The 26,060-nt window shown below is 43.9% G+C and overlaps 1 protein-coding gene across 2 annotated transcripts in view; it reads right to left on the bottom strand.

Annotated features, from left to right (window-relative positions):
- LOC126259446 (uncharacterized) overlaps positions 1–26,060 on the bottom strand; it is a 369,777-nt gene that overhangs the window by 50,548 nt on the left and 293,169 nt on the right. For both annotated transcript variants that reach the window (XM_049956263.1, XM_049956264.1), the window contains exon 2: positions 12,992–13,049. In XM_049956263.1, the coding sequence (XP_049812220.1) occupies positions 12,992–13,049 (58 nt within the window). The remainder of the gene's footprint in view (positions 1–12,991; positions 13,050–26,060) is intronic.

Genomic DNA, 26,060 nt, shown 5'->3' with positions numbered 1-26,060 from the left:
ATTACAATGTCATCGGCGAACCTCAAAGTTTTTACTTCTTCTCCATGAATTTTAATACCTACTCCGAACTTTTCTTTTGTTTCCTTTACTGCTTGCTCAATATACAGATTGAATAACATCGGGGAGAGGCTACAACCCTGTCTCACTCCTTTCCCAACCACTGCTTCCCTTTCATGCCCCTCGACTCTTATAACTGCCATCTGGTTTCTGTACAAATTGTAAATAGCCTTTCGCTCCCTGTATTTTACCCCTGCCAACTTCAGAATTTGAAAGAGTATTCCAGTCAACATTGTCAAAAGCTTTCTCTAAGTCTACAAATGCTAGAAACGTAGGTTTGCCTTTTCTTAATCTTTCTTCCAAGATAAGTCGTAAGGTCAGTATTGCCTCACGTGTTCCAACATTTCTACGGAATCCAAACTGATCTTCCCCGAGGTCGGCTTCTACCAGTTTTTCCATTCGTCTGTAAAGAATTCGAGTAAGTATTTTGCAGCTGTGACTTATTAAACTGATAGTTCGGTAATTTTCACATCTGTCAACACCTGCTTTCTTTGGGATTGGAATTATTATATTCTTCTTGAAGTCTGAGGGTATTTCACCTGTCTCATACATCGTGCTCACTAGATGGTAGAGTTTTGTCATGACTGGCTCTCCCGAGGCCATCAGTAGTTCTAGTGGAATGTTGTCTACTCCCGGGGCCTTGTTTCGACTCAGGTCTTTCAGTGCTCTGTCAAACTCTTCACGCAGTATCTTATCTCCCATTTCGTCTTCATCTACATCCTCTTCCATTTCCATAATATTGTCCTCGAGTACATCTCCCTTGTATAAACCCTCTATATACTCCTTCCACCTTTCTGCCTTCCCTTCTTTGCTTAGAACTGGGTTTCCATCTGAGCTCTTGATATTCATACAAGTGGTTCTCTTCTCTCCAAAGGTCTCTTTAATTTTCCTGAAGGCAGTATCTATCTTACCCCTAGTGAGACAAGCCTCTACATCCTTACATTTGTCCTCTAGCCATCCCTGCTTAGCCATTTTGCACTTCCTGTCGATTTCATTTTTGAGACGTTTGTATTCCTTTTTGCCTGCTTCATTTACTGCATTTTTATATTTTCTCCTTTCATCAATTAAATTCAATATTTCTTCTGTTACCCAAGGATTTCTATTAGCCCTCGTCTTTTTACCTACTTGATCGTCTGCTGCTTTCACTATTTCATCCCTCAGAGCTACCCATTCTTCTTCTACTGTATTTCTTTCCCCCATTCCTGTCAATTGTCCCCTTATGCTCTCCCTGAAACTCTCTACAACCTCTGGTTCTTTCAGTTTATCCAGGTCCCATCTCCTTAAATTCCCACCTTTTTGCAGTTTCTTCAGTTTCAATCTGCAGTTCATAACCAATAGATTGTGGTCAGAATCCACATCTGCCCCAGGAAATGTCTTACAATTTAAAACCTGGTTCCTAAATCTCTGTCTTACCATTATATAATCTATCTGAAACCTGTCAGTATCTCCTGGCTTCTTCCATGTATACAGCCTCCTTTCATGATTCTTGAACCAAGTGTTAGCTATGATTAAGTTATGCTCTGTGCAAAATTCTACAAGGCGGCTTCCTCTTTCATTCCTTCCCCCCAATCCATATTCACCTACTATGTTTCCTTCTCTCCCTTTTCCTACTGACGAATTCCAGTCACCCATGACTATTAAATTTTCGTCTCCCTTCACTACCTGAATAATTTCTTTTACCTCGTCATACATTTCATCAATTTCTTCATCATCTGCAGAGCTAGTTGGCATATAAACTTGTACTACTGTAGTAGGCATGGGCTTTGTGTCTATCTTGGCCACAATAATGCGTTCACTATGCTGTTTGTAGTAGCTAACCCGCACTCCTATTTTTTTATTCATTATTAAACCTACTCCTGCATTACCCCTATTTGATTTTGTATTTATAACCCTGTAATCACCTGACCAAAAGTCTTGTTCCTCCTGCCACCGAACTTCACTAATTCCCACTATATCTAACTTTAACCTATTCATTTCCCTTTTCGAATTTTCTAACCTACCTGCTCGATTAAGTGATCTGACATTCCACGCTCCGATCCGTAGAACGCCAGTTTTCTTTCTCCTGATAACGACGTCCTCTTGAGTAGTCCCCGCCCGGAGATCCGAATGGGGGACTATTTTACCTCCGGAATATTTTACCCAAGAGGACGCCATCATCATTTAATCATACAGTAGAGCTGCATGTCCTCGGGAAAAATTACGGCTGTAGTTTCCCCTTGCTTTCAGCCGTTCGCAGTACCAGCACAGCAAGGCCGTTTTGGTTAATGTTACAAGGCCAGATCAGTCAATCATCCAGACTGTTGCCCCTGCAACTACTGAAAAGGCTGCTGCCCCTCTTCAGGAACCACATGTTTGTCTGGCCTCTCAACAGATACCCCTCTGTTGTGGTTGCACCTACGGTACGGCCATCTGTATCGCTGAGGCACGCAAGCCTCCCCACCAACGGCAAGGTCCATGGTTCATGGGGGGTATAATAATAATAATAAAATTACGACGGCCGACGGACGCGAGAAGGGGCAACAAAAATCTGATTTTCAATATTCCATATACTTATTGAACAAATTTAAAATTTGAAAATACTGTCACAATATACTCATTAAGAGGCGTAATCCTATGTTAAAGAATTAACACAACAAAACAAGAACTGTGCATATACACAGATGTCAAAAGTCATGGGATAACTCCTAACATCGTGTCGGACATTCGTTTGCCCGGTAATGTACAGCAACTCTACGTGGTATGGACTCAACAAGGCGTTGGAAGTCTCCTGCAGAAATATTGAGCCAAGCTGCCTGTATCCGTCCATAATTGCGACATTGTTGCCGATGCAAGAGTTTGTGCACTAACTGACCTCTCGATTACGTCCCACAAATGTTCGGTAGGATAAATGTCTGACGATCTGGGTGGCCAAATCAATTCGCTCCAATTGTCCAGAATGTTCTGTAAACCAATAGCGAAAAACTGTGGTCCGGTGACAAGGCGCATTGTCGTCCATAAATATGCCGTCGTCGTTTGGGAACAGGAAGTCCATGAGTGCAAATGATCAAGTAACGGAACAATCATTTCCAGTCCATGATTGGTTCAATTGCACCACAGGACCCACTCCATCCAAAGTAAACACAGCACACACCCTCAAGAGCCACCGTTAGCTTGCAGAAGTGCCTTGTTGACATCTCTGGTCCATGGCTTCGTGGGGTCTGCGCCACACACTGCCATCAGCTTACCAACTGACACCGGGGACTCACTTGACCAGGCCATGGTTTTCCAGTCGCCTATAGTTGAATTCTTTTATCTTGGCGGCTCGCGCATGCCCGCTCAGACGCGGGAGATTGCTGCGTTGCCAGTTGCACACGACGCACGCGCCAAGAGAAACAGCGCCATAGTACAGTATAGTTCGCAAGCTTACGTTTAGGGGGGAGCGCGCAGTTCATGAAATCTAGCCACCACGGCCGCATTAACCCTTTCGCTGCTACAGAGACGTGCTCCCCGCATTCCGCGCTGGGCGCGATTTTGTCACTGCACTGATCGCCTGTGCTGACACATGGTGTTTCCGACTGCTTTGACACACTTATCATTCGATTCCACAACAACTATTCGGCCCAAAAATTAGATTTTTACACATCTTCTTGACTGATACCTTCCCCCCACTTCCTTTGACTGACTGAAGTGCTTTAAAATGAAGCCAAACGCGCCCGGTGTAAATAAAACTTTTATTACAGTCGCGAAAGACGGAATATTTCTCAATATTACATACGACACCTATGTGGTACTTAAATTAAATGAGATATTGTTATACAGTAAATTTTATATGAAATTTAGGTACCTTGTCCACATTTCATTCTCAACATTGTGGCAACTAAAATCGACCATACGGAAAATATACGCTATGGACTTTTACCTCTGCAAACTCTTCAAAATTTCGTGCAATGGTTTACTACATTTAATGCTGCACAATAACTGGGTTGAACATCGAAACAAAATTAAGTCATTTATGGGGGGAAGGTATCAGTCAAGAAGATGTGTAAAAATCTAATTTTTGGGCCAAATAGTTTTTGTGAAATCGAATGATAAGTGTGTCAAAGCAGTGGAAACACCATGTATCTGCACAGGCGAGCAGTGCAGTGATGACAAAATCGCGCACAGCGCGGAATGTGGGGAGCACGTGACTGCAGCAGCGAAAGGGTTAATGAAGAGACAAAACACTAGAAATTTCAAAAAACTGCATTCAAACGAATAAAATTCGTGAAGTAAGACATTTCGATATTGTTTTAAAATAAAAAAAAATATTTAGCATCACACAAGGTTTGAACTCGTTACCTATCGCCTTCTACTCCAACGCCTTAACCACTACACTAACGCAGTTCGCCCTGCAATATCTCTCCGTAAGGACTCTTAACACATCACGCAAAATTCTGACAAACACTGTTGGTATGCCTATGAATTACTCGCACTTCGTCGAAGTACAATAGGAAATAAACGATTACCGCTGTTCTTTATTGCGAAAAAGCGGTTCGTGAAATTGATACAAACACCTTTCCTTGCTATCGCCTGAATTAAGAGTCTTATTGCTTGTTTGGTTTAATTAATTAATAGAAAATGAAGCAATTGGCATAAAGAATGGTTTTTCCAAACTTTCAAAAAACAAAGTCTGCTATCAAGACGTTGCTTTTGTTCTATTACTTTATTTATGACTGAACGTTTCTAAAACTGAAGACACTCGTCTGTGCTCTGTACTGCAGTCGAGATCTGGCAACGTCGTTCTCTGTTCATTGGCTGACTGTATGTTTTGACGTCAGATGCGCAGAACGAACCTAAACTCGGCCGCCAAGATATGACGCGCACTTTAGTGTCCCACCAACATGACCAAGACCCTAGGAGAGGCGTCGAAGGCACTCGCGTCGGTCGTTTGCTGCCACAACCTATTAACGCCAAATTTCGGCGCACTGTCCTAAAGGATGCGTTCGTAATACGTCCTATATTTCTGAGGTTCTTTCACGCACTGCTGCTTGTCTGTTAGCACTGACAGCTATGCACACAGCTGCTCTAGGTCGTTAAGTGTAGGCCGTTGGTCACCGCGTTGTCAGTGGTGAAAGGTAATGCCAGGAATTTGGTATTTTCGGCACACACTTGACACTATCATCTGTTGAGAGGCCAGACAAACGTGTGATTCCTGAAGAGGGGCAGCAACCTTTTCAGTAGTTGCAGGGGCAACAGTCTGGATGATTGACTGATCTGGCCCTGTAACACTAACCAAAACGGCCTTGCTGTTGTGGTACTGCGAACGGCTGAAAGCAAGGGGAAACTACAGCCGTAATTTTTCCCGAGGGCATGCAGCTTTACTGTATGGTCTAGGGAGATGATGAAGCTTGCACAGGATAGAGTAGCATGGAGAGCTGCATCAAACCAGTCTCAGGACTGAAGACCACAACAACAACTTGACAGTATGAAACTAAGTAATTCCCTATCGGTTTCCGAAATGGAATGTCCCAAGCGTTGCTTCAACTACAATCTCACGTTCAAAGTCTTAATTCACATCGTCCATAATCACGTTGGAAACCATTTCACAAGGAATCCCCTGACTATAAATGACAGCTCCGCCAGTACAATGCCCTTTTATACCTCGTGTACGCGATACTACCGCCAGTTATACATGTGCATGTCGCTATTCCATGACTTTTCTCAGTGTATACTCTCTTCCATCACACTGTTCATCAAAATACGCTAGTGAACAATTGCTAAAAAGTTTCACAGTAACTTGAGACTAAGCCATCCTCTACGGACTACATGATAATTCGCTCGCATTGTCAATCCGTAGTCCCCAGAAAGCTGAACTGCACTTTTTTCTGGTTGGCTGAGAAACTACGGCCAGTGAGAGTAGTTGACGGTTTCATATAAGTAGTACTCCCCCTGCTGAATCAATCACAAGCCTTCAATTCACTTTCAAATTCTGATCCACTATCGACTCACGGAAAGCCAGATAAACTTTAAATAATATCTTTACATCCATCTGAAGGATTGAATCACAGATATTTCCTCGATACAAATACCGGCCATTTTACAAAATTGTTTCGTGCAGTGTGCATTACCCTCTACGTAGTGACAGCATTTTGTACATACTCTTTTCCATCGTGAACAGACTCGAGGGATTGTTCGATGAAAGGATACACAAAAACTCTAATGAACTTACGTCCAGAAACGCATGGTTTCCATGCTAGATAATTTATTCCATCCTACATTGTTACAGTGGTAGAGGTCTAACACGCGATGTAGCACGCAGTCACAGTTACAGCAAGTGTTGAAAATGGTTTCAATGTGTCTCAACGCATGCGGATACGTGCCGTAGCATGTTCTGTCTCTTACGCCTTCACATAGGCCAGACTGCATCCAAACAGTGTCAAAGGCAGCATGAATACGCTGCTCTGGTGTCTCCACAGCCAGAATGGGCTCTGCATACGATACTTTTGAGATGGCCCCGCAACCAGAAATCGCGCGGGATGAGATCCGGTGAACGAGCACGCCATGCAACTGGACCCCCCATCGTTCGACCCATCGACCAGGGAAGACACGATTAGACCGCGATTAACGGCGAAGTGGGCTGCTGTGCCATCATGTAGCAGCCATATAACCCTTTGTATCACCAGTGACACTTCTTCCAGCAGGGAAGGCAAAGTCATCCACAAGAAACACCGATAGTTCAACCTGCTAGGCTACTTGGAGGGAAGATTGGTCCCAAAATACGGTCACCAATTATCCCGGCGCACACATTCAGATGGTTATGATTCGCTGTCACCATACCACAGAGGTTCTGCACACTATCCCACAGATGACAGTTATGAACGTTTAAGATATCACCAAGCGTATAGGATGGATGACAAATCTCAGTATCGTGGTTGCCTGATGAATCAATGACAAAACTGCTCCCGATGTGGAAAGTCTGTCGCTAGTAAGCCCTGCAGCCGCTGTAAGTCATAAGCGTAGTAACAACTGTCAGAGAATGTTCCACACGGTCGTCTGGCTTACCCTGTACTGGCGGGCCAGCTGCCTGGTAATGACGCGGCAGTCGCCTTCCACAGTGTTAATCACATTTTTCTCCAAGTCTGGTGTCCAAACATTTCGCGTACGTCCTTCATGATTTCCTACTTCCTGAAACGACTCTGCCTCAGACGAACGGCGAAACACTGTTGCAAACACTAAATGCTGTGGTGGTTATCGGCGGGGATAAGTTTCCTGATACAACCCTGCTGCCGGTTGTTATTTCCCTTTACGTAAGTAAACACTATGTCGGCAAGCTCACGATTCAAATACGGAACCATTGTATACAACGCTGTATCACATCCACTATAAGGTGAGTCAGTAAGATAAGTGAATCAGACAACATTACCAGTTACTACGGCAGGAGAGGCCGCTAGGGCGTGACGCATGAGGAAAAGTACCACCCTGTAGGAGAAAAGCATGCATACTATAACTGTGGCTTCATGGTACAGCGCGAACTAGACTGCAGTCTCTGCAACAAAGCATGATTGAATTGAGCGGTTCTAGGCGCTTCAGTCTGGAACCGCGCGACTGCTGCGGTCGCAGGTTCGAATCCTGCCTCGGGCATGGATGTGTGTGATGTCCTTAGGTTAGATAGGTTTAAGTAGTTCTAGGCGGACTGATGACCTCAGATGTTGAGTGCCGTAGTGCTCAGAGTCATTCAACCATGATTGAATTAATGAGCTCTAGCTTGGAAACAATTTATTCCCAGACATAAGTTCATTAGACCTTTTTTGTTCCGTATCCTCTCATCGATCAATCCCCATAGTTTGTGCCGGTGGGGAAAGTCGTCATGATTCATTCCACAACGCATTCTGCCAACGTAACAACTACTTATGAAAACCAAAAATAAATTTGAACAGAAAGAATGTTGTAATTTCATCTACATCGATAGTCTGCAAATCACGTTTATGTGCCAGGCAAAGGGTTCATCGAACCACCTTCACAATTCTCTATTACTCAAATATCGTATTTCGCGCGAAAAGAACGAACCTCTGTATCTTCCCGTACGAACTCTGATTTTCGGTATTTTATCGTGGTGATCGTTTCTCCCTATGTAGGTAGGTGTCAAAATATTTTCACATTCGGAGGAGAAAATTGGTGATTAGAATTTCGTGAGAAGATTCCGTCGCAACGAAAAAACCTTTCTTTTAATGATGTCCAGCCCAAATCCTGTATCATTTCAGTGACACTCTCCCCCTTATTTCGCGATAACACAAAACGTGCTGCCCTTTAAACTTTTTCGATGTACGTCAGTCCTATCTGGTAAGGATCCCACACCGCGAAGCAGCATTCTAAAAACGGACGGACAAGCTTAGTGTAGGCAGTCTCCTTAGTGGATCTGTTACATTTCCTAAGTGTCCTACCAACAAAACGCAGTCTTTGGTTAGCCTTCCCCACAACATTTTCTGTGTGTTCCTTCTAATTTAAGTTGCTCGTAGTTGTAAGTCCAAGGCATTTAGTCGAATTTACGGCCTTTAGACTTTACTGATTGATACGCTTGTTTAAAAGATACGTTTTGACTTGTTTAGCTAGGTTTTTTTATATACGTAGGCAGCGTCATATCAAGATTCCTTAGGCAAGACTTGAAAGTTCGAGTCTGGAGTAAATTTGTATCTATCATGAAGTATTAAAGTTATCAACTTGAGACTAATGGGAACTATTACTGTTTGAAAGTGTGCGTAACGTTTTATTACAATCGATCTATTTAAACAAATATTAAATCCTCAGATTGGTGTATAGTTTATTGGCGTATGTTCTAGCGACTCTATGTAATCATGCAGCAACGCTTCGTATGGAGCACTCATAGCGTGGCAACATTGTTCTTTGGCATCTGCAAACAGCATCATTCACAAACGATCCGTACCGTAATATTTCTCTGCGTTACTTATTCTTCTCAATAGTTCATTTGAAGCTATCTGTCCACGGTATTGTCGAGTAGTAGTCTCACGAATTTGAAAGCTTCTTTCTTACCTTGTGCTATTTCTCATTACGTGTCCTGTGTCTTTTAATCCAGGGTACCTGCTGACGGGTCTGATTCTACCCGCTATGAATTCCTCTCCTGCGGCAACCGCTTCATCTACAAGTAGCATTTGCATCCAACGTGCTCCATTACTTGCCGGGTATATTCCAGTCTCCCTCTAGAGTTTCATCCTCTACGACTGCCTCCAGTATAACTGGAATATTTCCTTGCTGTTTTCATCCACGTTATCTTCATTCTTGTCAGTGTCTTCCACACGTTCCTCTCTCTACCGGAGAACCACCTCGTTTCTTATCTTTCCACATTTTTCTACATTCTTCTCTAACACCACATTTGCTCTATTTTTTAGCAAAAATTTAAATATTTTCAAGCTGAAACTATTTTGGGAGACTGTGCAATCTACACTGAACTATCATCAAGCTGTGGAGCTCTCTGAACTAAGCAGTATCAGCAACGATCTCAACCATAACAACTTCAAAAAAAAAAAAAAAAAAAAAAAAAAAAAAAACATGAATAAAGGCAGACATTCTACTTACCACAAACAGTATGTACGAATTCAGAATGAGGAAGAAGGGAAGCAGAAGACGGTTTGGAAATAAATTGGAAAGCAGAGGCCAGTTTGTGTGGTCTGTGACCTAATGCAAACAGGACTTACATGAAGCAAACAAGGGTAAAGGAGTTAATAGCCTCTAGCAGCACGTGCAGTCGCTACAGTGTTAACAGTTCCCATCAAGAGTGCCGTGCCGTCCTGTTTACTGAGAGACTTGTGTAAACCAGACGTTATCAGTAGCTAACTCGTTGCAGTATGAGGGACTTCAAAGAGCAAATGGAACTTTAATTACGTGTGAAACAGATCTGACTATTTTAGGAACGGAAACTTTCTAGAATTCTATGTCTTACGGTCTTCGTCATTCAAATCAGGCTGAGCTAAGGGAGTTGGAAAAGCTGTAAAACTGCAACTAGCAAAGAGGTGTCTTCTAATTTCGGTAGAGACCTTATAGCAGACGTTTTCCATCATTTCCTTATATCACTGAGACGCCCGCGTAGCCGCACTTTAGCACGCCGCATTCGGGATTCTGGAGGTATGCCAATCCCGGAGTTTCGACCGCGGCCGGCGAGCATAAACGCTGTTTTTGTGCGTTTTGCCACATCCGACTACATGAATACCGCGCTTGCCCCATGCCGCTTCTCAATTACACGAGTCGCAGACATTTAGAAAACGTTCGCATTCTTTCGCTTGGGATAACAATATTGAAATATTTTCAAGCCAAAGTTGTGGGACTGTGCAATGTAATTGCAATCTGCACTAAATTATCACCAAGCTGTGGAGCGCTCTAAACCAACCAGTATTAGCAACGATCACAATAATAACATGAATAAAGGCAGACATTCTACTTACCAGAAAAGGTATACACAAATTCAATCCTGGGAGGGAGCTGGGGCGGATGGGGGTGGGGCGAAGGAGTTCAAATTCATTAAGATGCGGACCATGTGAAGATACGGGGTGAAGGCCAGGAAAACAACTGGCGAGTACTAGGATGGTACGTTGAAGGAGGCCAAAATCGATTCCTTCCTCCACTATAATCAAACACCTTAGTTGGTTGGTTAGTTACATGTCCCACAGATCATTTGAACGATTCTTTTATCGAAATGACGCGGATCGAATGAGTATAGGACGTGTCTACACGATTAGTGCTAACATTAATGAATACATTGTTGTGTTCTTCATCATGCAACTGCACTTAAACAGGTTTTCCAGTTTGTGCTATTACAGACATAGGAACGAAGATGCTCTGTAACATTACTAGATCTTAGATTTTATGATCAGGGGAAAAATGGCGGTTGCTGAGCGAGAAAGGAAGAGAAGTTATTAAGGACAGCAAATAAATTGACAATGTAACAGACTGGAGTGGCAGACGTAAGTATGACTATAATGAAAATGAAGTGAGTACACGAGGTGGATGGATAGTAGGTGAGCCAGGAAAGCTAGTTCCTGTATTCCAATAGCCGATAAAGGGACTGGCCTGACAAGTTAATGCAAGATGTGCAGAATTCGGAATCATGCATGGCCAATATGGGTTCGTTTAACGGAAAAACAAAAGTATGCAAAAGTCTACGACGAGGTCGTTATCTAGCAAGAACATCAAATGTCTACTGCAATCTCCACTAAAACGGTGGATGAAGGATGATGAATAAAGCTGTTTGTCAGCTCTTACTAAAATTAAGAAAGTAGGAGCCGGTGCCAGTGCTATGTAATTTAGATGAAGCAGTCTTCAACTACTCGCTACTGTCTTAAGCAGTGAATCTATCGACAACTTAATAAACAAATCGATCTTTTACTGGATTTTCAATAGCGTTTATATTTTATCAACGTACTTCTTGAAGTCACAGCATCATCAGGATGTCCGTTATGTTACGACTTTCATTGCAATGTCAACACGGCACAAACGCCTGTCCGGTATTTCGCTGTTTTCTGTAGTATACTGTACACAATAGAGTGAATCGCATGTGGTTCACAGATCATATAAAGACGACAGTGTACATTCACAAATTAAAAACGCCATTGAAAAGTCACTAACGGAATATTAAGTTGTCCATCCATTGCACTGTCCTGTTTATGCATAGAACAGTCAGTGTTATGTTGTTTTGTTGGTCAAATAAGTGGAGAGAAAAAAGGCCGCCCTTGAAATTACATAATGGATTTTTGCCCGAATTTTCATAACTAAATGACGAGCGAGAAATTGACATAACGCGTATCAGATTGATCAGAGTGAGGTCTAGTTTTACATAAAAGGTTTTAAATGATTGAAAGTAACCACAGTAGTTAAAAAATGCTTTGTGAAATATTTCAATTTGCCCCAAATCACTAACAGTTTGTACTAGCTGTGTAACTGAAGTGTGAAAAAATCGCAGTACAAATTTAAACTTCTCTCCTTCCTCTTGACCTATATACACTTAAAAATAAAACACCGATTCCTATTTATAAAGTTGAAAAAGGAATCAAATGTTCTGTGAAGTGATTTATGTAAAAGTAAGAAATAAAACAACCATTTGACGCGACTTTGAATGGTGCTCGAAATCGTCTACAGCAAATTGGGTGCCAATTCAAAATCTGAAGTTCAGTGTTTGGTTGAAGATCACTGACTGGTCTCCTTACGTCACTAACATAAGCATCTTAGCTGCTGTACACGATTTGAGCATTATTCAAAAGGGCGTGAAATGTCTCTCTAATCTATTTTATTTCTTACCTTTAGTCAAATCATTTAACCGTTTATTCTTTCAAAAATTTTGCCTTCAGTAGAAATGGTTTGACGCAGCTCTTCACGCTAGCCAGTTGTGTGCAAGATGCCTCTCTGTGTACTGTAGGCTGCAGTAGTCACGCAGATTTATACGTGCTTACTGTGTTCAAACATTGGTCTCCCTCTACAATCTTAGAAGCCCCCGCCCCCCCCCCCCTCCCTCCCACTGATTCCTTCATTACCAATTAGACAATTCCTTGATGCTACAGGGTGTCCTAGCAACCGATCCTCTTAGTCAAGTACTACCGAAAATTCAGTACTTACTCAATAGCTATTCGATCTCACCCTCTAATCTTCAGCATTTTTCTGTAGCCAGGAACTTCAAAGTCTTTTATTATTTTCCTATCTGAATTGTTTGTTTCTACATTTCACTTCCGTACAAGATTACACTGCAGAATAATACATTCTAAAAATACTTCCTAAGAAATTAATAGTCCATGTTAACAAATTCCTTTTTAGCTACTACAAAAAAAGTAAAATAACGGCACACATTTTCTTAGTGACAACGCTGAAATGGCAAATGATTATAGTGTAATTCTTTTACCATTTACGTCCAGCTGAAGGCGCGAAAACAAACGTGGAGTTGTGAGTAGTTCGGCAGGCAGGACGGAGCTCTACTCACCGTGCTGTCCGCTCTGTCGCAGGACCTCCATTGCGTCCTCTGTGGGCCCCGTCAGCAGCTGCAACAAACACGCGGCGGCGGTCAGTGCTGTGTCGCCGCGATTGCCATCTCAAAGCGCAGCGCAGAGCACAAAACAAAGCAGAGCGGCGCGGCGCTCGCCAAAAGCGAAATAAACGCGCGCTCGCATCGCTTCCTGCCCACAGCACGCGAGAGGCCGCTGCGGCCGTGTCACAGTGCGGCCTACGCTCTCTCTCTCTCTCTCTCTCTCTCTCTCTCTCTCTCTCTCTCTCTCTCTCTCCGTTGCTTACGGTGGTCCAGCTGAGCCCTTGCCCTCCTCTCCTCCCTTTTTTCTACGTGACGAATAATCGGTATGCATGTGATAGCTAATAAGTTCCAAAACGCCTATCATAAAAGGATTGTCTTAGTGTCACTATCCTACACACAGGATAAAAGTAATAGTATTACACACTTCCTGCTGCTTAGGCAAATGGAACAACTCTATTATTTTTTATTGCTTTGGTGGTGGGTTACCGTGGCCCTTGAGGGGCTTGTGGAGGCACCATTAGTTCATGGGAGGTTACTTAGAAAACCCCTAACAAGATTTTTTTAAACCATTTTTTCGAAACCAAAACTGAGCCGTGGATTCCAAGACGACTATGCACAGCAAATGGCTGGAATTTTTGCAATGTATTCCTTAGATCCTGATCTCTAACAACATTGAAAATTTTCTAGATACATTTATCCGTTTCAGAGAAACAGAGGTCCAGGTTCGAATCCTGCCTCGAGCATGAATGTGTGTGATGTCCTTAGGTTAGTTAGGTTTGAGTAGTTCTAAGTTCTAGGGGACTGATGACCTCAGAAGTCCCATAGTGCTCAGAGCCATTTGAATCATTTTGAAACGGAGGTCCACATTTACCTTACTCGAACAAGTAAAATTCATTTTATTTTATTTTTTTCCTTTATTGAATTTCGATTCCCCCGAAGGGGGCGGGCTGGCAGCAGCTTATTACGCTGCTCTACAGCCTACAGACTTTTGAAAATGTAAGAAGAAGATAGGAAACAATAAAAAGTCGATAAAACGGTGACTTAAATTTTAAAACGGCGGAAAAAATTGGGGAAAGTTAAAACATAAAGCAAAGGGTTGGCAAATAAAATACACAGGAATCAGACAAGTAACATAGTAGACAGACAATTAAAAAACATGGCGATAGTCTGGTTTCTGTTCGCAAGAGATATAAAAATCACACCCAGCGACAGTATGATGTTCGTTCGCAACACTTCCGAAAAGACACACAACACTGAACACTCACTGTAAACACTGCACGAAAATGTCGGCACAAAGATGACACCCTAGCGAAGGGCAGATGGGGGGGGGGGGGGGGGACTGGACAGATGAGAGGGAAAACAAGGAGGGAGGAGAGGAAAAACGAAAGGGGGGGGGGGAGAGTAAAATCCAGTGTGAGGCGAAGATGTAGTTTCTAAAGTGACGTCGCACTTAGAAATAGCCTGTAAAATGTCTCCTTTATCATAAGAATGGTTCTAGAAACCCTGCTTTGTAGCAGTGGAGCACATGCAAAATTTTTGTGAACGTCAAATCCATTCTGAGGTGTAAAGTTAGATTTGTGTTATTTCGATTTCACGTAAAGAAACTATCAAAATTTTAATGAACGATAAATTTCTTTTTGTACGAGTTACATGCGCTGCTGTGGCAGGGAAAAGAGGGGAATCAGCGGAAAAATGCTCCAATTGGAGCACAAAAAAGGCGAATGTACTCCTGTTTAATTTAAAACACTGACTGAAATGTGGGGTATCAGCTGCCTCATTCTATCTTCCTCAAAAATATTGGCATGCGAACATGTTAACGCTTTTTTATAATGAGGGAGAAAGAGACTGGCTGTGAGAATGAGATGGAAAAGAAATACTGGAAGATAGTAGACAGTGGTTGGGTTGTAGAAAAAGCGAAGGAGACAATGACAGTGTTAGAGAAAGAGAGGGATTGAGTGGCAGTGGAACATAGCCGACACTGACAGAAAAGTGCTAGGAAAACAGTGGAGGAGATAGTGTCAGTGGGAGAGTAATAAACAGAAGGAAAATTGGAAGTGGATGAGAAGCAATGATAATGAGACATAGAGTCTATGGCGATGACTACGGGGAAGAGAGAAATAGTGACAGTGTGAAGAGACGGCAGCATGGGAAGGAACGAATAAGACAGTAGGAGTAAGAGAGAACAAGAGGGAGACAATGACAGTGAGAGGAGACCAAAGTAGTAGAACAGAACGAAGGAGACTGTGACTGTGAGACGGGAGACACTGACACAGAGACACAAAAAGACAGTGACAACGCCTAGACTGAATGACAGGGAGAATGGGCAAGTGGAAGTGAATGGGTATGAGCGACTTACAACAATGGAGTAATGGGCGTGACCGAACTACAGTCAGGGAAGCTCGTGGGAGTATGAGGTGAGTTGCGTGTCAAAAAGAGCGAGTATATGTTCGCATGAAAAAACTTCTGGGAAATTTTTTAACAGTGCTGAGGAAATAAAATGAGGCTACTGGTACCCTACTTTCAAGAGCATGTTAGCCCTTTTTTGTGCTTCGGTAGGAGAATTTTTTGCTGTTTTTTCTCATAAACGTCAAATATATCAGCGTTTAACACCGAAGGAGAAGAGAAGGGGTGCTGATGCTGCGTTGACGCGAATGTACAAAGGGAGTCACGTTAAAATCTAACACCTTTTGTTTCGTGAATGGCTTAATGTCTCTAATCGACATTTTAAGCACATGGTATTGAGTAGAGGGCTTAGTAATTTCGTTGTGTAATACTCTAAACGTATCAAACAAGACATTGAAGCAAATATTTTCTAAAAAATGGAAATTTATACTTTTTTTAACGGCAGTCGAAAGCTGTTGAAGAGACAAAAACAATGACATAACTCTTGTTAATATTGAGGTTAAAACTTCTCGGAAACATGTGCCAAATTCCTGCTGAAACTCAAAGGAAATGTTACCAGAATCTTCTGTTACGATGTAAAAATCGCCAAATGAGACTCTCATACCAGGCTCCGACGTTGTACCAGGCGTTTCGACTTTTTACTTGTCTCCACAAAATATGATCACTTAAACGTGAGTTCGTACACACATATGAAATAATTTTCCTCAGCCTTTTCTGTTGTGTTGAAGAACAGCAAATAGTTGCACAATCGAAACTGATCACGTATCTATGTCATACGAAGTAGGGCCGAGAGGCAATACATTTGATCGTAGTAGCAAACAAAACTGGCTTTTTACGATTCGGAGCATGATATGTAAGATCTCTTAATCCGGTAGGTAGGCAAGAAAACTTAGAACTGAATATGGACGGGTTGGAGTTTCACACAAAATCGAATAGGAGTATAATGCGGTAACAGTTTTAATAATGAATAAGAAAACAGTAATGCAGGTAAGCTACCATGAACAGCATAGTGAACGCGTTGCCCTAGCCAAGGAAGACGCATAACACTCACCATAGTTGTAAGAGCTGATATCCCAACTAGCTCTTCAGATGATGAAGAGATTGAGAAAATGTATGGTGAGATAAAATAAATCATACAGGTAGTTAAAGGGGATGAAAATTCAATTGGGATAGGTGATTGGGATTCAATGTAAGGAAAAGAAGACAAGGGAAAATAACAGGAAATCATAGACTGGGGCAAGGTAATGAAAGAGGAATCTGCCTGATAAAATTTTACATGGGACAAAATTTAGTCATTACTAACGCTTTGTTTAAGAATCAGTGTAGGTGAAAACAGCTGAGAACACCGGGAAGATTGAGACTGATTATGTAATGGAAAGGCAGAAACTTCGAAATAAGGTTTTATAATGGAAAATATTTCCAAGGGCAGTGTGGACTCTGACCCCAATTTCTTGATTATAATCAGTACACTAAAATCGATGAAATCGCAAAACGGTAGGAAATTATGAAGATGCGACTTGAATAAATTGAAGAAAACAGAGGTTGTCGAGAGTTCACAGGAAGTATTAGCCAAAATTGGACTGAAACAGGAGATAGGAGGGTAAGAGAAGACGAATGGTTAGCTTTGAGAGACGAAGTAGGGAAGTCAGCAGAAGATCACATAGGCAAAAAGACAAGGTCTAGTAGAAATCTATGGATAACACAGTGAATATTAAATCTAATTGACGAAAGGACAAATTGTAGAAATGCAGGCGAAAGTGAATACAGACGCCTAAAAAATGCGATGCGATCCACGGGGTGTGCAAAATGCCTAAGCAGGAATGGATAGAAGACGAATGCAAGGCTGTACAATCATGAATAACTAAGGGAAGGTAGACGCCGCCCACAGGAGATTAAAGAGAAACTTGAGTAGACAAGTAAGCAACGAAGTGAAAGCTGAAATGTGGAAGGAATGTACACTGAGGTGACAAATACCATGTCGGACATCCTTTCGCTGGGCGTAGTGGAGCAGCTCGACGTTGTACGGACTCAACAAGTCGTTGGAAGCCTCCTACAGAAATATTGAGCTATGCTGCCTCTATAAACATCCACAGTTGAGAATGTGTTGCCAGTGCAGGATTTTGTCAACAAATTGACCTCTCGATTATGTCCCAGAAATATTCGATGGATTCATATGGGGCGGTCTGGGTGGCTACATCATTCATTCTAACTGTCAAGAATATTCTTCAAACCAATCGCGAACAATTGTGGCCTGGTGACATGGCGCATTGCCATCCATAACATGCAGTCCTCGAATGGCTGCAAATGGTATCCAAGTAGCAGAACATAGCCATTTCCAGACAATATCGGTTCAGCTGGACTAGAGGTTCCACACCTGAAACCTACCATCAGTTGTTACCAACTGAAACCTGGACTCATCAGACCAGGCAACGGTTTTCCAGTCTTGTACGGTCCAACCGGAATGGTCACGACCAAGGAAATGAGCTGCAGGCGATGTGCTGTCTGTAAAGGCACTCGCGTCGGTCGTCTGCTGCCATAACCCACCGACGCCAAATTTCGCCGCACTATCCTAACGGATACGATCGTGGTACGTCCCACATTGATTTCTGCGGTTATTTCGCGCAGTGTTCCTTGTCTGTTAGCACTGACAACTATACTAAAACGACGCTGTTCTCTGTCGTTAAATGAAGTCCTGTCGGTCACTCAGTGGTTCGTGCGGAGAGTTAATGCCAGAAATGAGGATCTCTGAATATTGAACACCCCATTTTCCGAAATGGAATGTCCCAATCGTGTAGCTCCGATTACTATTCCGTGTTCAAAGTCTGTTAATTCCTGCTGTGTGCCTATAATCACGTACGAAACCTTTTCAACTGAATCACTTGAGTACAAATGAACGTTGCGCCTATGCACAACCCTTTCATGCCGGCCGCTGTGGCCGAGCGGTTCTAGGCGCTTCAGTCCGGAACTGCGCTGCTGTTACGATCGCAGGTTCGAATTCTGCCTCGGGCATGAATGTGTGTGATGTCCTTAGGTTAGTTAGGTTTAGGTAGTTCTAAGTCTAGGGGAGTGATGATCTCAGATGTTAAGTCCCATAGTGTTTAGAGCTATTTGAACCATTGAACCCATTTATGGCTTGTGTACGCGGTACTACCGCTATCTACACTACTGGCCATTAAAATTGCTACACCACGAAGATGACGTGCTACAGACGCGAAATTTAACCGACAGGAAGAAGATGCAGTGATATGCAAATGATTAGCTTTTCAGAGCATTCACACAAGGGTGGCGCCGCTGGCGACACCTACAACGTGCTGACATGAGGAAAGTTTCCAACCGATTTCTCATACACAAACAGCAGTTGACTGGCGTTGCCTGGTGAAACGTTCTTATGATGCCTCGTGTAAGGAGGAGAAATGCGTACCATCACGTTCCCGACTTTGATAAAGGTCGGATTGTAGCCTATCGCGATTGCGGTTTATCGTATCGCGACAATGCTGCTCGCGTTGGTCGAGATCCAATGACTGTTAGCAGAATATGGAATCGGTGGGTTCAGGAGCGTAATACGAAACTCCGTGCTGGATCCCAACGGCCTCGTATCACTAGCAGTCAAGATGACAGGCATCTTATCCGCATGGCTGTAACGGATCGTGCAGCCACGTCTCGATCCCTGGGTCAACAGATGGGGACGTATGCAAGACAACAACCATCTGCACAAACAGTTCGACGTCGTTTGCAGCAGCATGGACTATCAGCTCGGAGACCGTGGCTGCGGTTACCCTTGACGCTGCATCACAGACAGGAGCGCCTGTGATGCTGTACTCAACGACGAACCTGGGTGCACGAATGGCAAAACGTCATTATGTTCGCATCCGTGTTTGGCGTCATCGCGGTGAACGCACATTGGAAGCGTGTATTCGTCGTCGCCATACTGGCGTATCATCCGGCGTGATGGTATGGGGTGCCTTTGGTTACACGTCTCGGTCACCTCCTGTTCGCATTGACGGCACTTTGAACAGTGGACGTTACATTTCAGATGTGTTACGACCCGTGGCTCTACTCTTCACTCGATCCCTGCGAAACCCTACATTTCAGCAGGATAATGCACGACCGCATGTTGCAGGTCCTGTACGGGCCTTTCTGGATACAGAAAATGTTCGACTGCTGCCCTGGCCAGCACATTCTACAGATCTCTCACCAATTGAAAACGTCTGGTCAATGGTGGCCGAGCAACTAGCTCGTCACAATACGCCAGTCACTACCTTTGATGAACTGTGGTATCGTGTTGAAGCTGCATGGCCAGCTGTACCTGTACACGCCATCCAAGCTCTGTTTGACTCAATGCCCAGGCGTATCAAGGCCGTTATTACGCCCAGAGGTGGTTGTTCTGGGTACTGATTTCTCAGGATCTATGCACCCAAATTGCGTGAAAATGTAATCACATGTCAGTTCTAGTATGATATATTTGTCCAATGAATAACCGTTATCATCTGCATTTCTTCTTGGTATAGCAATTTTAATGGCTAGCTGGGTATATACAGGGTGTACATAAGTCCGGGAACACTTTCAGTTATTTATTGCACAAGAACTAAACATTGCACAGATGTCATAAATATTGCATTTTGAAGAGAAACTCTGAAAGCTTTTCTTACAAACATTCGATAAGCGAACCATGGTTGACCCGGCAGACGTCAATACTCTGCCACTCTTTTGGCTACAGAACCCTATTTTTCAACATAATCTCCGTTCAATGCGTCGGCCTTACACCTCCTTACTGGGAGGGCCTGTATTCCCGTATGGAACCACTCTACTGGTCGACATCGGGGCCAGCGTCCTGCTGCATTAATGACCTCCGCATCACTTGCGTACTGCTTACCGCGGAGAGCAAACTTCGTTGAACCAAACAGGTCGAAGTCGGAAGGTGCGGGATCCGGCCTGTAGGGTGGCTGACGAAAAACTGTCAGATGAAGTTTTGTGAGCTGCTCTCGGGTGCGCAACATTTTGTGAGGTCTTGCGTTGTCATGGAGAAGGAGAAGTTCGCTTGCATTTTTGTGGCGACGAACAAGCTGAAGTCGTTTCTTCAATTTCCTGAGAGTAGTACAACACACTTCAGAGGTGATCGTTGTACCATGGAAATGGAAATGAGCGTTTGGCGTCATTGGCCGGGAGGCCCCTTACGGGGCAGGTGCGGCCGCCTGGGTGCAGGTCTTATTACATTCGACGCCACATTGGGCGAACTGCGCGCCGGATGGGGATGAAATGATGAAGACAACACAACACCCAGTCCCGGAGCGGAGAAAATCCCCGACCCAGTCGGGAATGGAACCCGGGCCCCTTAGGACTCCAGTTCGTCACGCTGACCATTCAGCTATCAGCTATCTTTTTTTTTAATCTCATTTTTCTGTTCGTTTTCGTTCGTTGCATCTGCTCGTGGCGGACGTCGCAAGACACCCTTTTAAGTTCATCGTTGATCCATTAACTCAGTTTCTTTTATTACAGAGGGCAGCTAACCCTCTGACCGAACATGCTGAGCTATCGTGCCGGCTATCGGGGCGGACATCGTTGTACCACGAAGAAGGACATAAAACGGAATAACCCCTGCAGAGTCCCAGAAGACCGTCGCCATAACTTTAGCGGCTGAGGGTACGGCTTTGAACATTTTCTTCGAACGAGAGGTGGACTGGCGCCATGGATTGCCGTTTTGTTTCCGTCGTGCTGCTGCAGTAGACAGGGCAAAAGGAGGTCCGACACGATATTAGGAGGTATCCCATGACTATTGTCACCTCAGTGTATAAAACGTGTCGGCGGGATGCGGACTAGAGTCGTCGTCGTAATGCGGAAACAGAGCGATTTATCTGATATCCAAAAGGTCACGATCATTGGCTTTCGGGCCAGTGGTGAAAGCATTCCGAAACGGCGAAGTTGCAAACTGTTCCCATGCTCCCGTGGTTAAAGTATACCGTGGGTGCCAAAATGGCGCTATCCAAAAGTGGCGCTATCCAAAAGTGGCTCTGAGGCAACTGTGGTGCACCAGGGGCCATAGATGACAGGAAAGAACGACGGCTGCGGAGTTGTATAATGGTGAATAGACGTGCAACTGCCCCCCCCCCCCCCCCCCAGGTGAATCAATGGGCTACCAACAGTGTCTCCCCAACGAACACTCATCGAACATTGCTGCGTATGGGCCTCCGCATCAGGCGTGTGGTTAATGGACCCATGCTGACTGCTATTCATCGGCGACGAAGGCTGGAAGTTGCACACCAATACCACAACTGGATGTCCACTGAACGGCGACAGGCGTCCTTTCCAGATGAACCTCGTTTTATGCTTCATCGGACGGATGGCCGTTGGCGTGTACGGCGTGAAACATCTGAAACGGCAACCGCTTGGCCAGAGGAGGGAGAGTTATGTTTGTGGAAGGCACAATGGATCAACACAAGTATTCATCTATCCTAGGAGACCATGTCCACCCCGACATGCAGTTTGTTTTTTCTCAGCACTGTGGCCTCTACCATCAAGAGAATGCAATGTATCATACAGCTCGCAGTGCACGTGCATGATTCGAAGAGCGCCACGATGAGTTAACTGTACTCTCCTGGCCACCAAACTCCCAGATTTAAATCCAATGGAGAATCTGTGGGACCACCTTGATCACGCTGTTTGCGCCATGGATCCTCAACTGGAAAGCTAGCGCAGCCGGCTACGGCGCTGGAGTCGGTACGTCTCAACATGCCTGTCGGTACCTTCAGGAAACCTCTCATGTCTCGCAACGGTCCACTCAGCAAAAGGTGGTAATTCAGGCTATTGACAGGTGGTAACATTATTGTGGCTAGACAGTGTACCTCTGAGGGACTGCACATTTTTCGATTTTTCTTGCAGCTACGCGTCTAACGTATTTGGATTATACACGACAGCATTAATTTTTCAATGGAAGTGCCAGATTCCAAAACGAAACGAAAATAATCTTAAGGTTTCGGTGTGCCCCCTACCTCACGTACTTGCAGGAACGGCCGGCCAGTGTGGCCGTGTGGTTCTAGGCGCTTCAGTTTGGAACCGCGCGACGGCTACGGTCGCAGGTTCGAATCCTGCCTCGGGCATGGATGTGTGTGATGTCCTTAGGTTAGTTAGATTTAAGTAGTTCTAAGTTCTAGGGGACTGATGACCTCAGATGTTGAGTCCCATAGTGCTCAGAGCCATTTGAACCATTTTTGAACGGGGGGTTTCGTTCCAGAAATGACCATGGCCGGCTTGAAAGCAGAAAGGAAGGCGCCACAGTGATAAAGGGTTCTAGAAAATAGCATAGTAAGTAGCCAGACATGAAAATGAGCTAATGCAGTGTTCAACAAACACGGGGGTCGAAACAGAAGGGGAACCATGGCCCCAGTATATGAGTAGTAACGTTTACTGTACAAAACAGATATTGCATTCTAAGGATTCGTGGCAATCATTTAACAGAAAAATGATCAGTAGTGGACAATAGGGTCTGTCCCTACCACAAGCGAGGTGGTTAGGAACAACGGCTATTCATATAACTAGTTCATCTGAGGGAATGTTTAAATCAGTTCCAGCCCCAATGTTTGGGTGTCTGAAGTCTCAAATTGCCCCTGAGTATTGCTGTTTTATTTCATGTCCATTTTAGTCCCACGAGAGTTGGGTATCTAATCGGTCCACACAGTGGAAACTCCACGCAGTGCAAGGCTAATTACTCAGGGAGGTCGCCCAGTATCCCTGAGGTTCTATTCACGACACGTCTTCCCATCTGCCACACACCCCTTGGCACAGATCGCATCACACCTTGAGTTGGGTATTGAGGAGTTGGGAAAGGACAAGGAATGGATGTGGGATGACAGGTCATTGTGGGACACACTTAGTATGGTCCACTGGCCCAGTCTTTACCGACGATACGTTCCCACAGCCAGCATAGCCCTCAGCTTCACGCGAACACACAAGCCTCTGCACCCACATGGACAGAGCTAGTTCAAGGTGGTGTCCCCTGGCAAGGGTCACGCTAAAATTCAAACTCACAAAGGCCAGAAAGTATTTATAGTAAGTTGGAAAGAGCAATGGGTGCTCTAACGAGACAAACTTCACCTGGACATGGAACTGCCGTCATAGGCCTGTTACCTGGTTTGGCCGACAGGTCTGCAAAGTAGGCGGCAGCGCGACTAAATCACGAGTTGCAGTGGCCTGGGCGGCGGTGGGTGGTTGATAGAATCGAGAGACCAAGATCGATGCCCTAGGGTTACGGCCACTCTACTAACGGTTCATCTCCTTTGCCCTAACCAGAACGACTAGTCCACACAAGTATCTAATTCGAACGAAGCGCAGGCACAAAGTCAGATCGAGTCGAGGTGCAGACGCACTTTCATCAGCTCGGTTTCCAAAAAACGGGTGACTGCACCCACGCTACCAGCCCGCTAGCGCCAGTGCCACCAGACCAGGGAGGGACCGTGGTGACTGCACCCGCTTGGTACCTACTGTAAGTGGCACAGGGAAACATAACGAATTAGCCACTTTCAAACGTGCAACGACTGCTTCTTATTAGGGTTTTAATTACTGAATTAGCGATTAATGTCATCAAATCTAAACTTCGCATACAGGAACTTCTGTGTTACTGACAGTTCTCCTTGCTCAATCCAGCGAGATTAAATATATAAAATTGACCACAAAGATTCATTGAATCTAAACTAAGTAACGTATCAAAATTTAAAATGGGTGGGTACATTCCTCTGAATTTTAAATGTTGTTATTTAACGGAAAGCTCTGACTATTTGACGGGCTTCAACACAACATGAATGTGGATTTCCAAGGAAAATATCCCCTCTGTCTTTGATTCCATTCCATGATTTTAGTCTCTGAGTCGTCATTCTTCTGACTGGTTTCAGGGCAACACTTGCAACCTACGTCCCCAGCTATTTGCTGGATGTATCCCAATGTCCCTCTACAGTTTTTTTACCCTCTACAGCTCCCCCTAGTACCATGGAAGTTGTTCCTTGATGTCTTAACAGATGTCCTATCATTCTGTTCCTTCTTCTTCTCAATGTTTTCCACGTATTACTTTCCTCGCCGATTCTGCGGAGAACCTCCTCATTCCCTGCCTTATCAGTCCACCAGGACTGAATTCTTTAAGCCTGAATAATGTAACGCGTAGGTCTCCTCGAATCACTTAATCGTCACGTAGTTGATTGGCACCTGTGATGCGTCGTGTAGACTGGCCGCTGCACGGTTTATCTGCAGTGCCCTTTCTCCGTTTCCAAACCTCTTTAACCAGCGTAGCACGTTACAGTGTTACCATACGGTTTCTTCGTGGCCGAGGTTAAAACAACTTTAAAATCATGGGTCAAGAACCAAAACCATGATTTTTTCCGAAATTGTTTTCATGACTTGGTTAACGATGGCGCAAATGCGTAGAAATGCATGGTGGCTATGTTGAACGGTAGTGTTGTGTAGAGGACAATTCAGGCTATGATCAGCACTAATTGCGCTTTTATATGTTGAATCATTAAATTATTTACAACACGAAAGGCACTCCTTTTTGACGCCACCCTCATATCTAATCTGATATGTCTAATTCATTTCAGTCATATGTATCCTTCTCAGCGTTATAATTTCCCATATCTTCAGTACAGACTGAAACTGTATTCATAACTTTAATTGTACTATACAGCATGATTCAGCTGCCCCTACCGAAGTCGTTTTATGCAACCCGCAGCGTTATATCTGGCCTTCAACAAACACGTGCGGGGTTTTCATGTTCTCACTCGCAACGTGCAAACTGTTAGGGCTATAGGGAAATTGAACAGGTTCTTTTTGTTGGAAATTTGACATAGTTAAATTTTATACTGGGACACATTTTCGCTGGAGGCCACGCTTTTCGAATAACTAAAAAAAAAAGTTATCTTCAAGCGCACCTCCACCACACTCATTTATCACCAATCAGGAATTCTCGTATGTTATTTGAGGCACTCCCTCCCCTCACTAAAATTTCCGACCACACCAGTTATTTCTGATATTCGAATTTTTTGTATTCGAATTTTTTTCGTCCCTGTTGTCTGGGCTGTTACGCCACCAGCATAACGGGCCAGCTATTTCGTTATCATATTATTAATTTAAATGTGCCCAAGAGGGCAATGAAAGAAAAACATTAGCGTAATTAGTTTCAGCGTTAACGTTTACGAAAGTCAATTCGATCTAGGCTTAGTTCTTATAAGCACAGTAATTGCATAGTCAGAAATATTGACGCATACAACGATGTAATTGTTTATCCTATGCAGTCAAAATTCAAAAAAACTGTTAGTTAAAATTTACACAAACATCAGTTTTCCAATTTCTAACTGCTCGACTAAGTAGGTGGTGTAATAAGGCCACTCAATAAAGACCAAAGGTCGAATGCGGGGAATAATTCGTGTAGAAGTAAATTTTTGTGCAGTGGTAGGAGGAAGTGCTATGAACAACATACTAGAAATCCTGTCCAGCGGGGCTGTGTGTGAGAATGGGGGTGCTTTTGAAGGTATCTTTCGTACGTTTTTTTCGAATAACTCGAAAACTATGACCTCGAGCGAAAACGTATCCCAGTACAAAATTTAACTTACATTAAATTTCAAGGCCAAAAACGGATCTCGCT

The sequence above is a fragment of the Schistocerca nitens genome, chromosome 5 (genome assembly GCF_023898315.1).
Source record: "Schistocerca nitens isolate TAMUIC-IGC-003100 chromosome 5, iqSchNite1.1, whole genome shotgun sequence".
Lineage (NCBI taxonomy): Eukaryota > Metazoa > Arthropoda > Insecta > Orthoptera > Acrididae > Schistocerca > Schistocerca nitens.
This window is presented reverse-complemented; position numbering and strand designations above follow the sequence as displayed.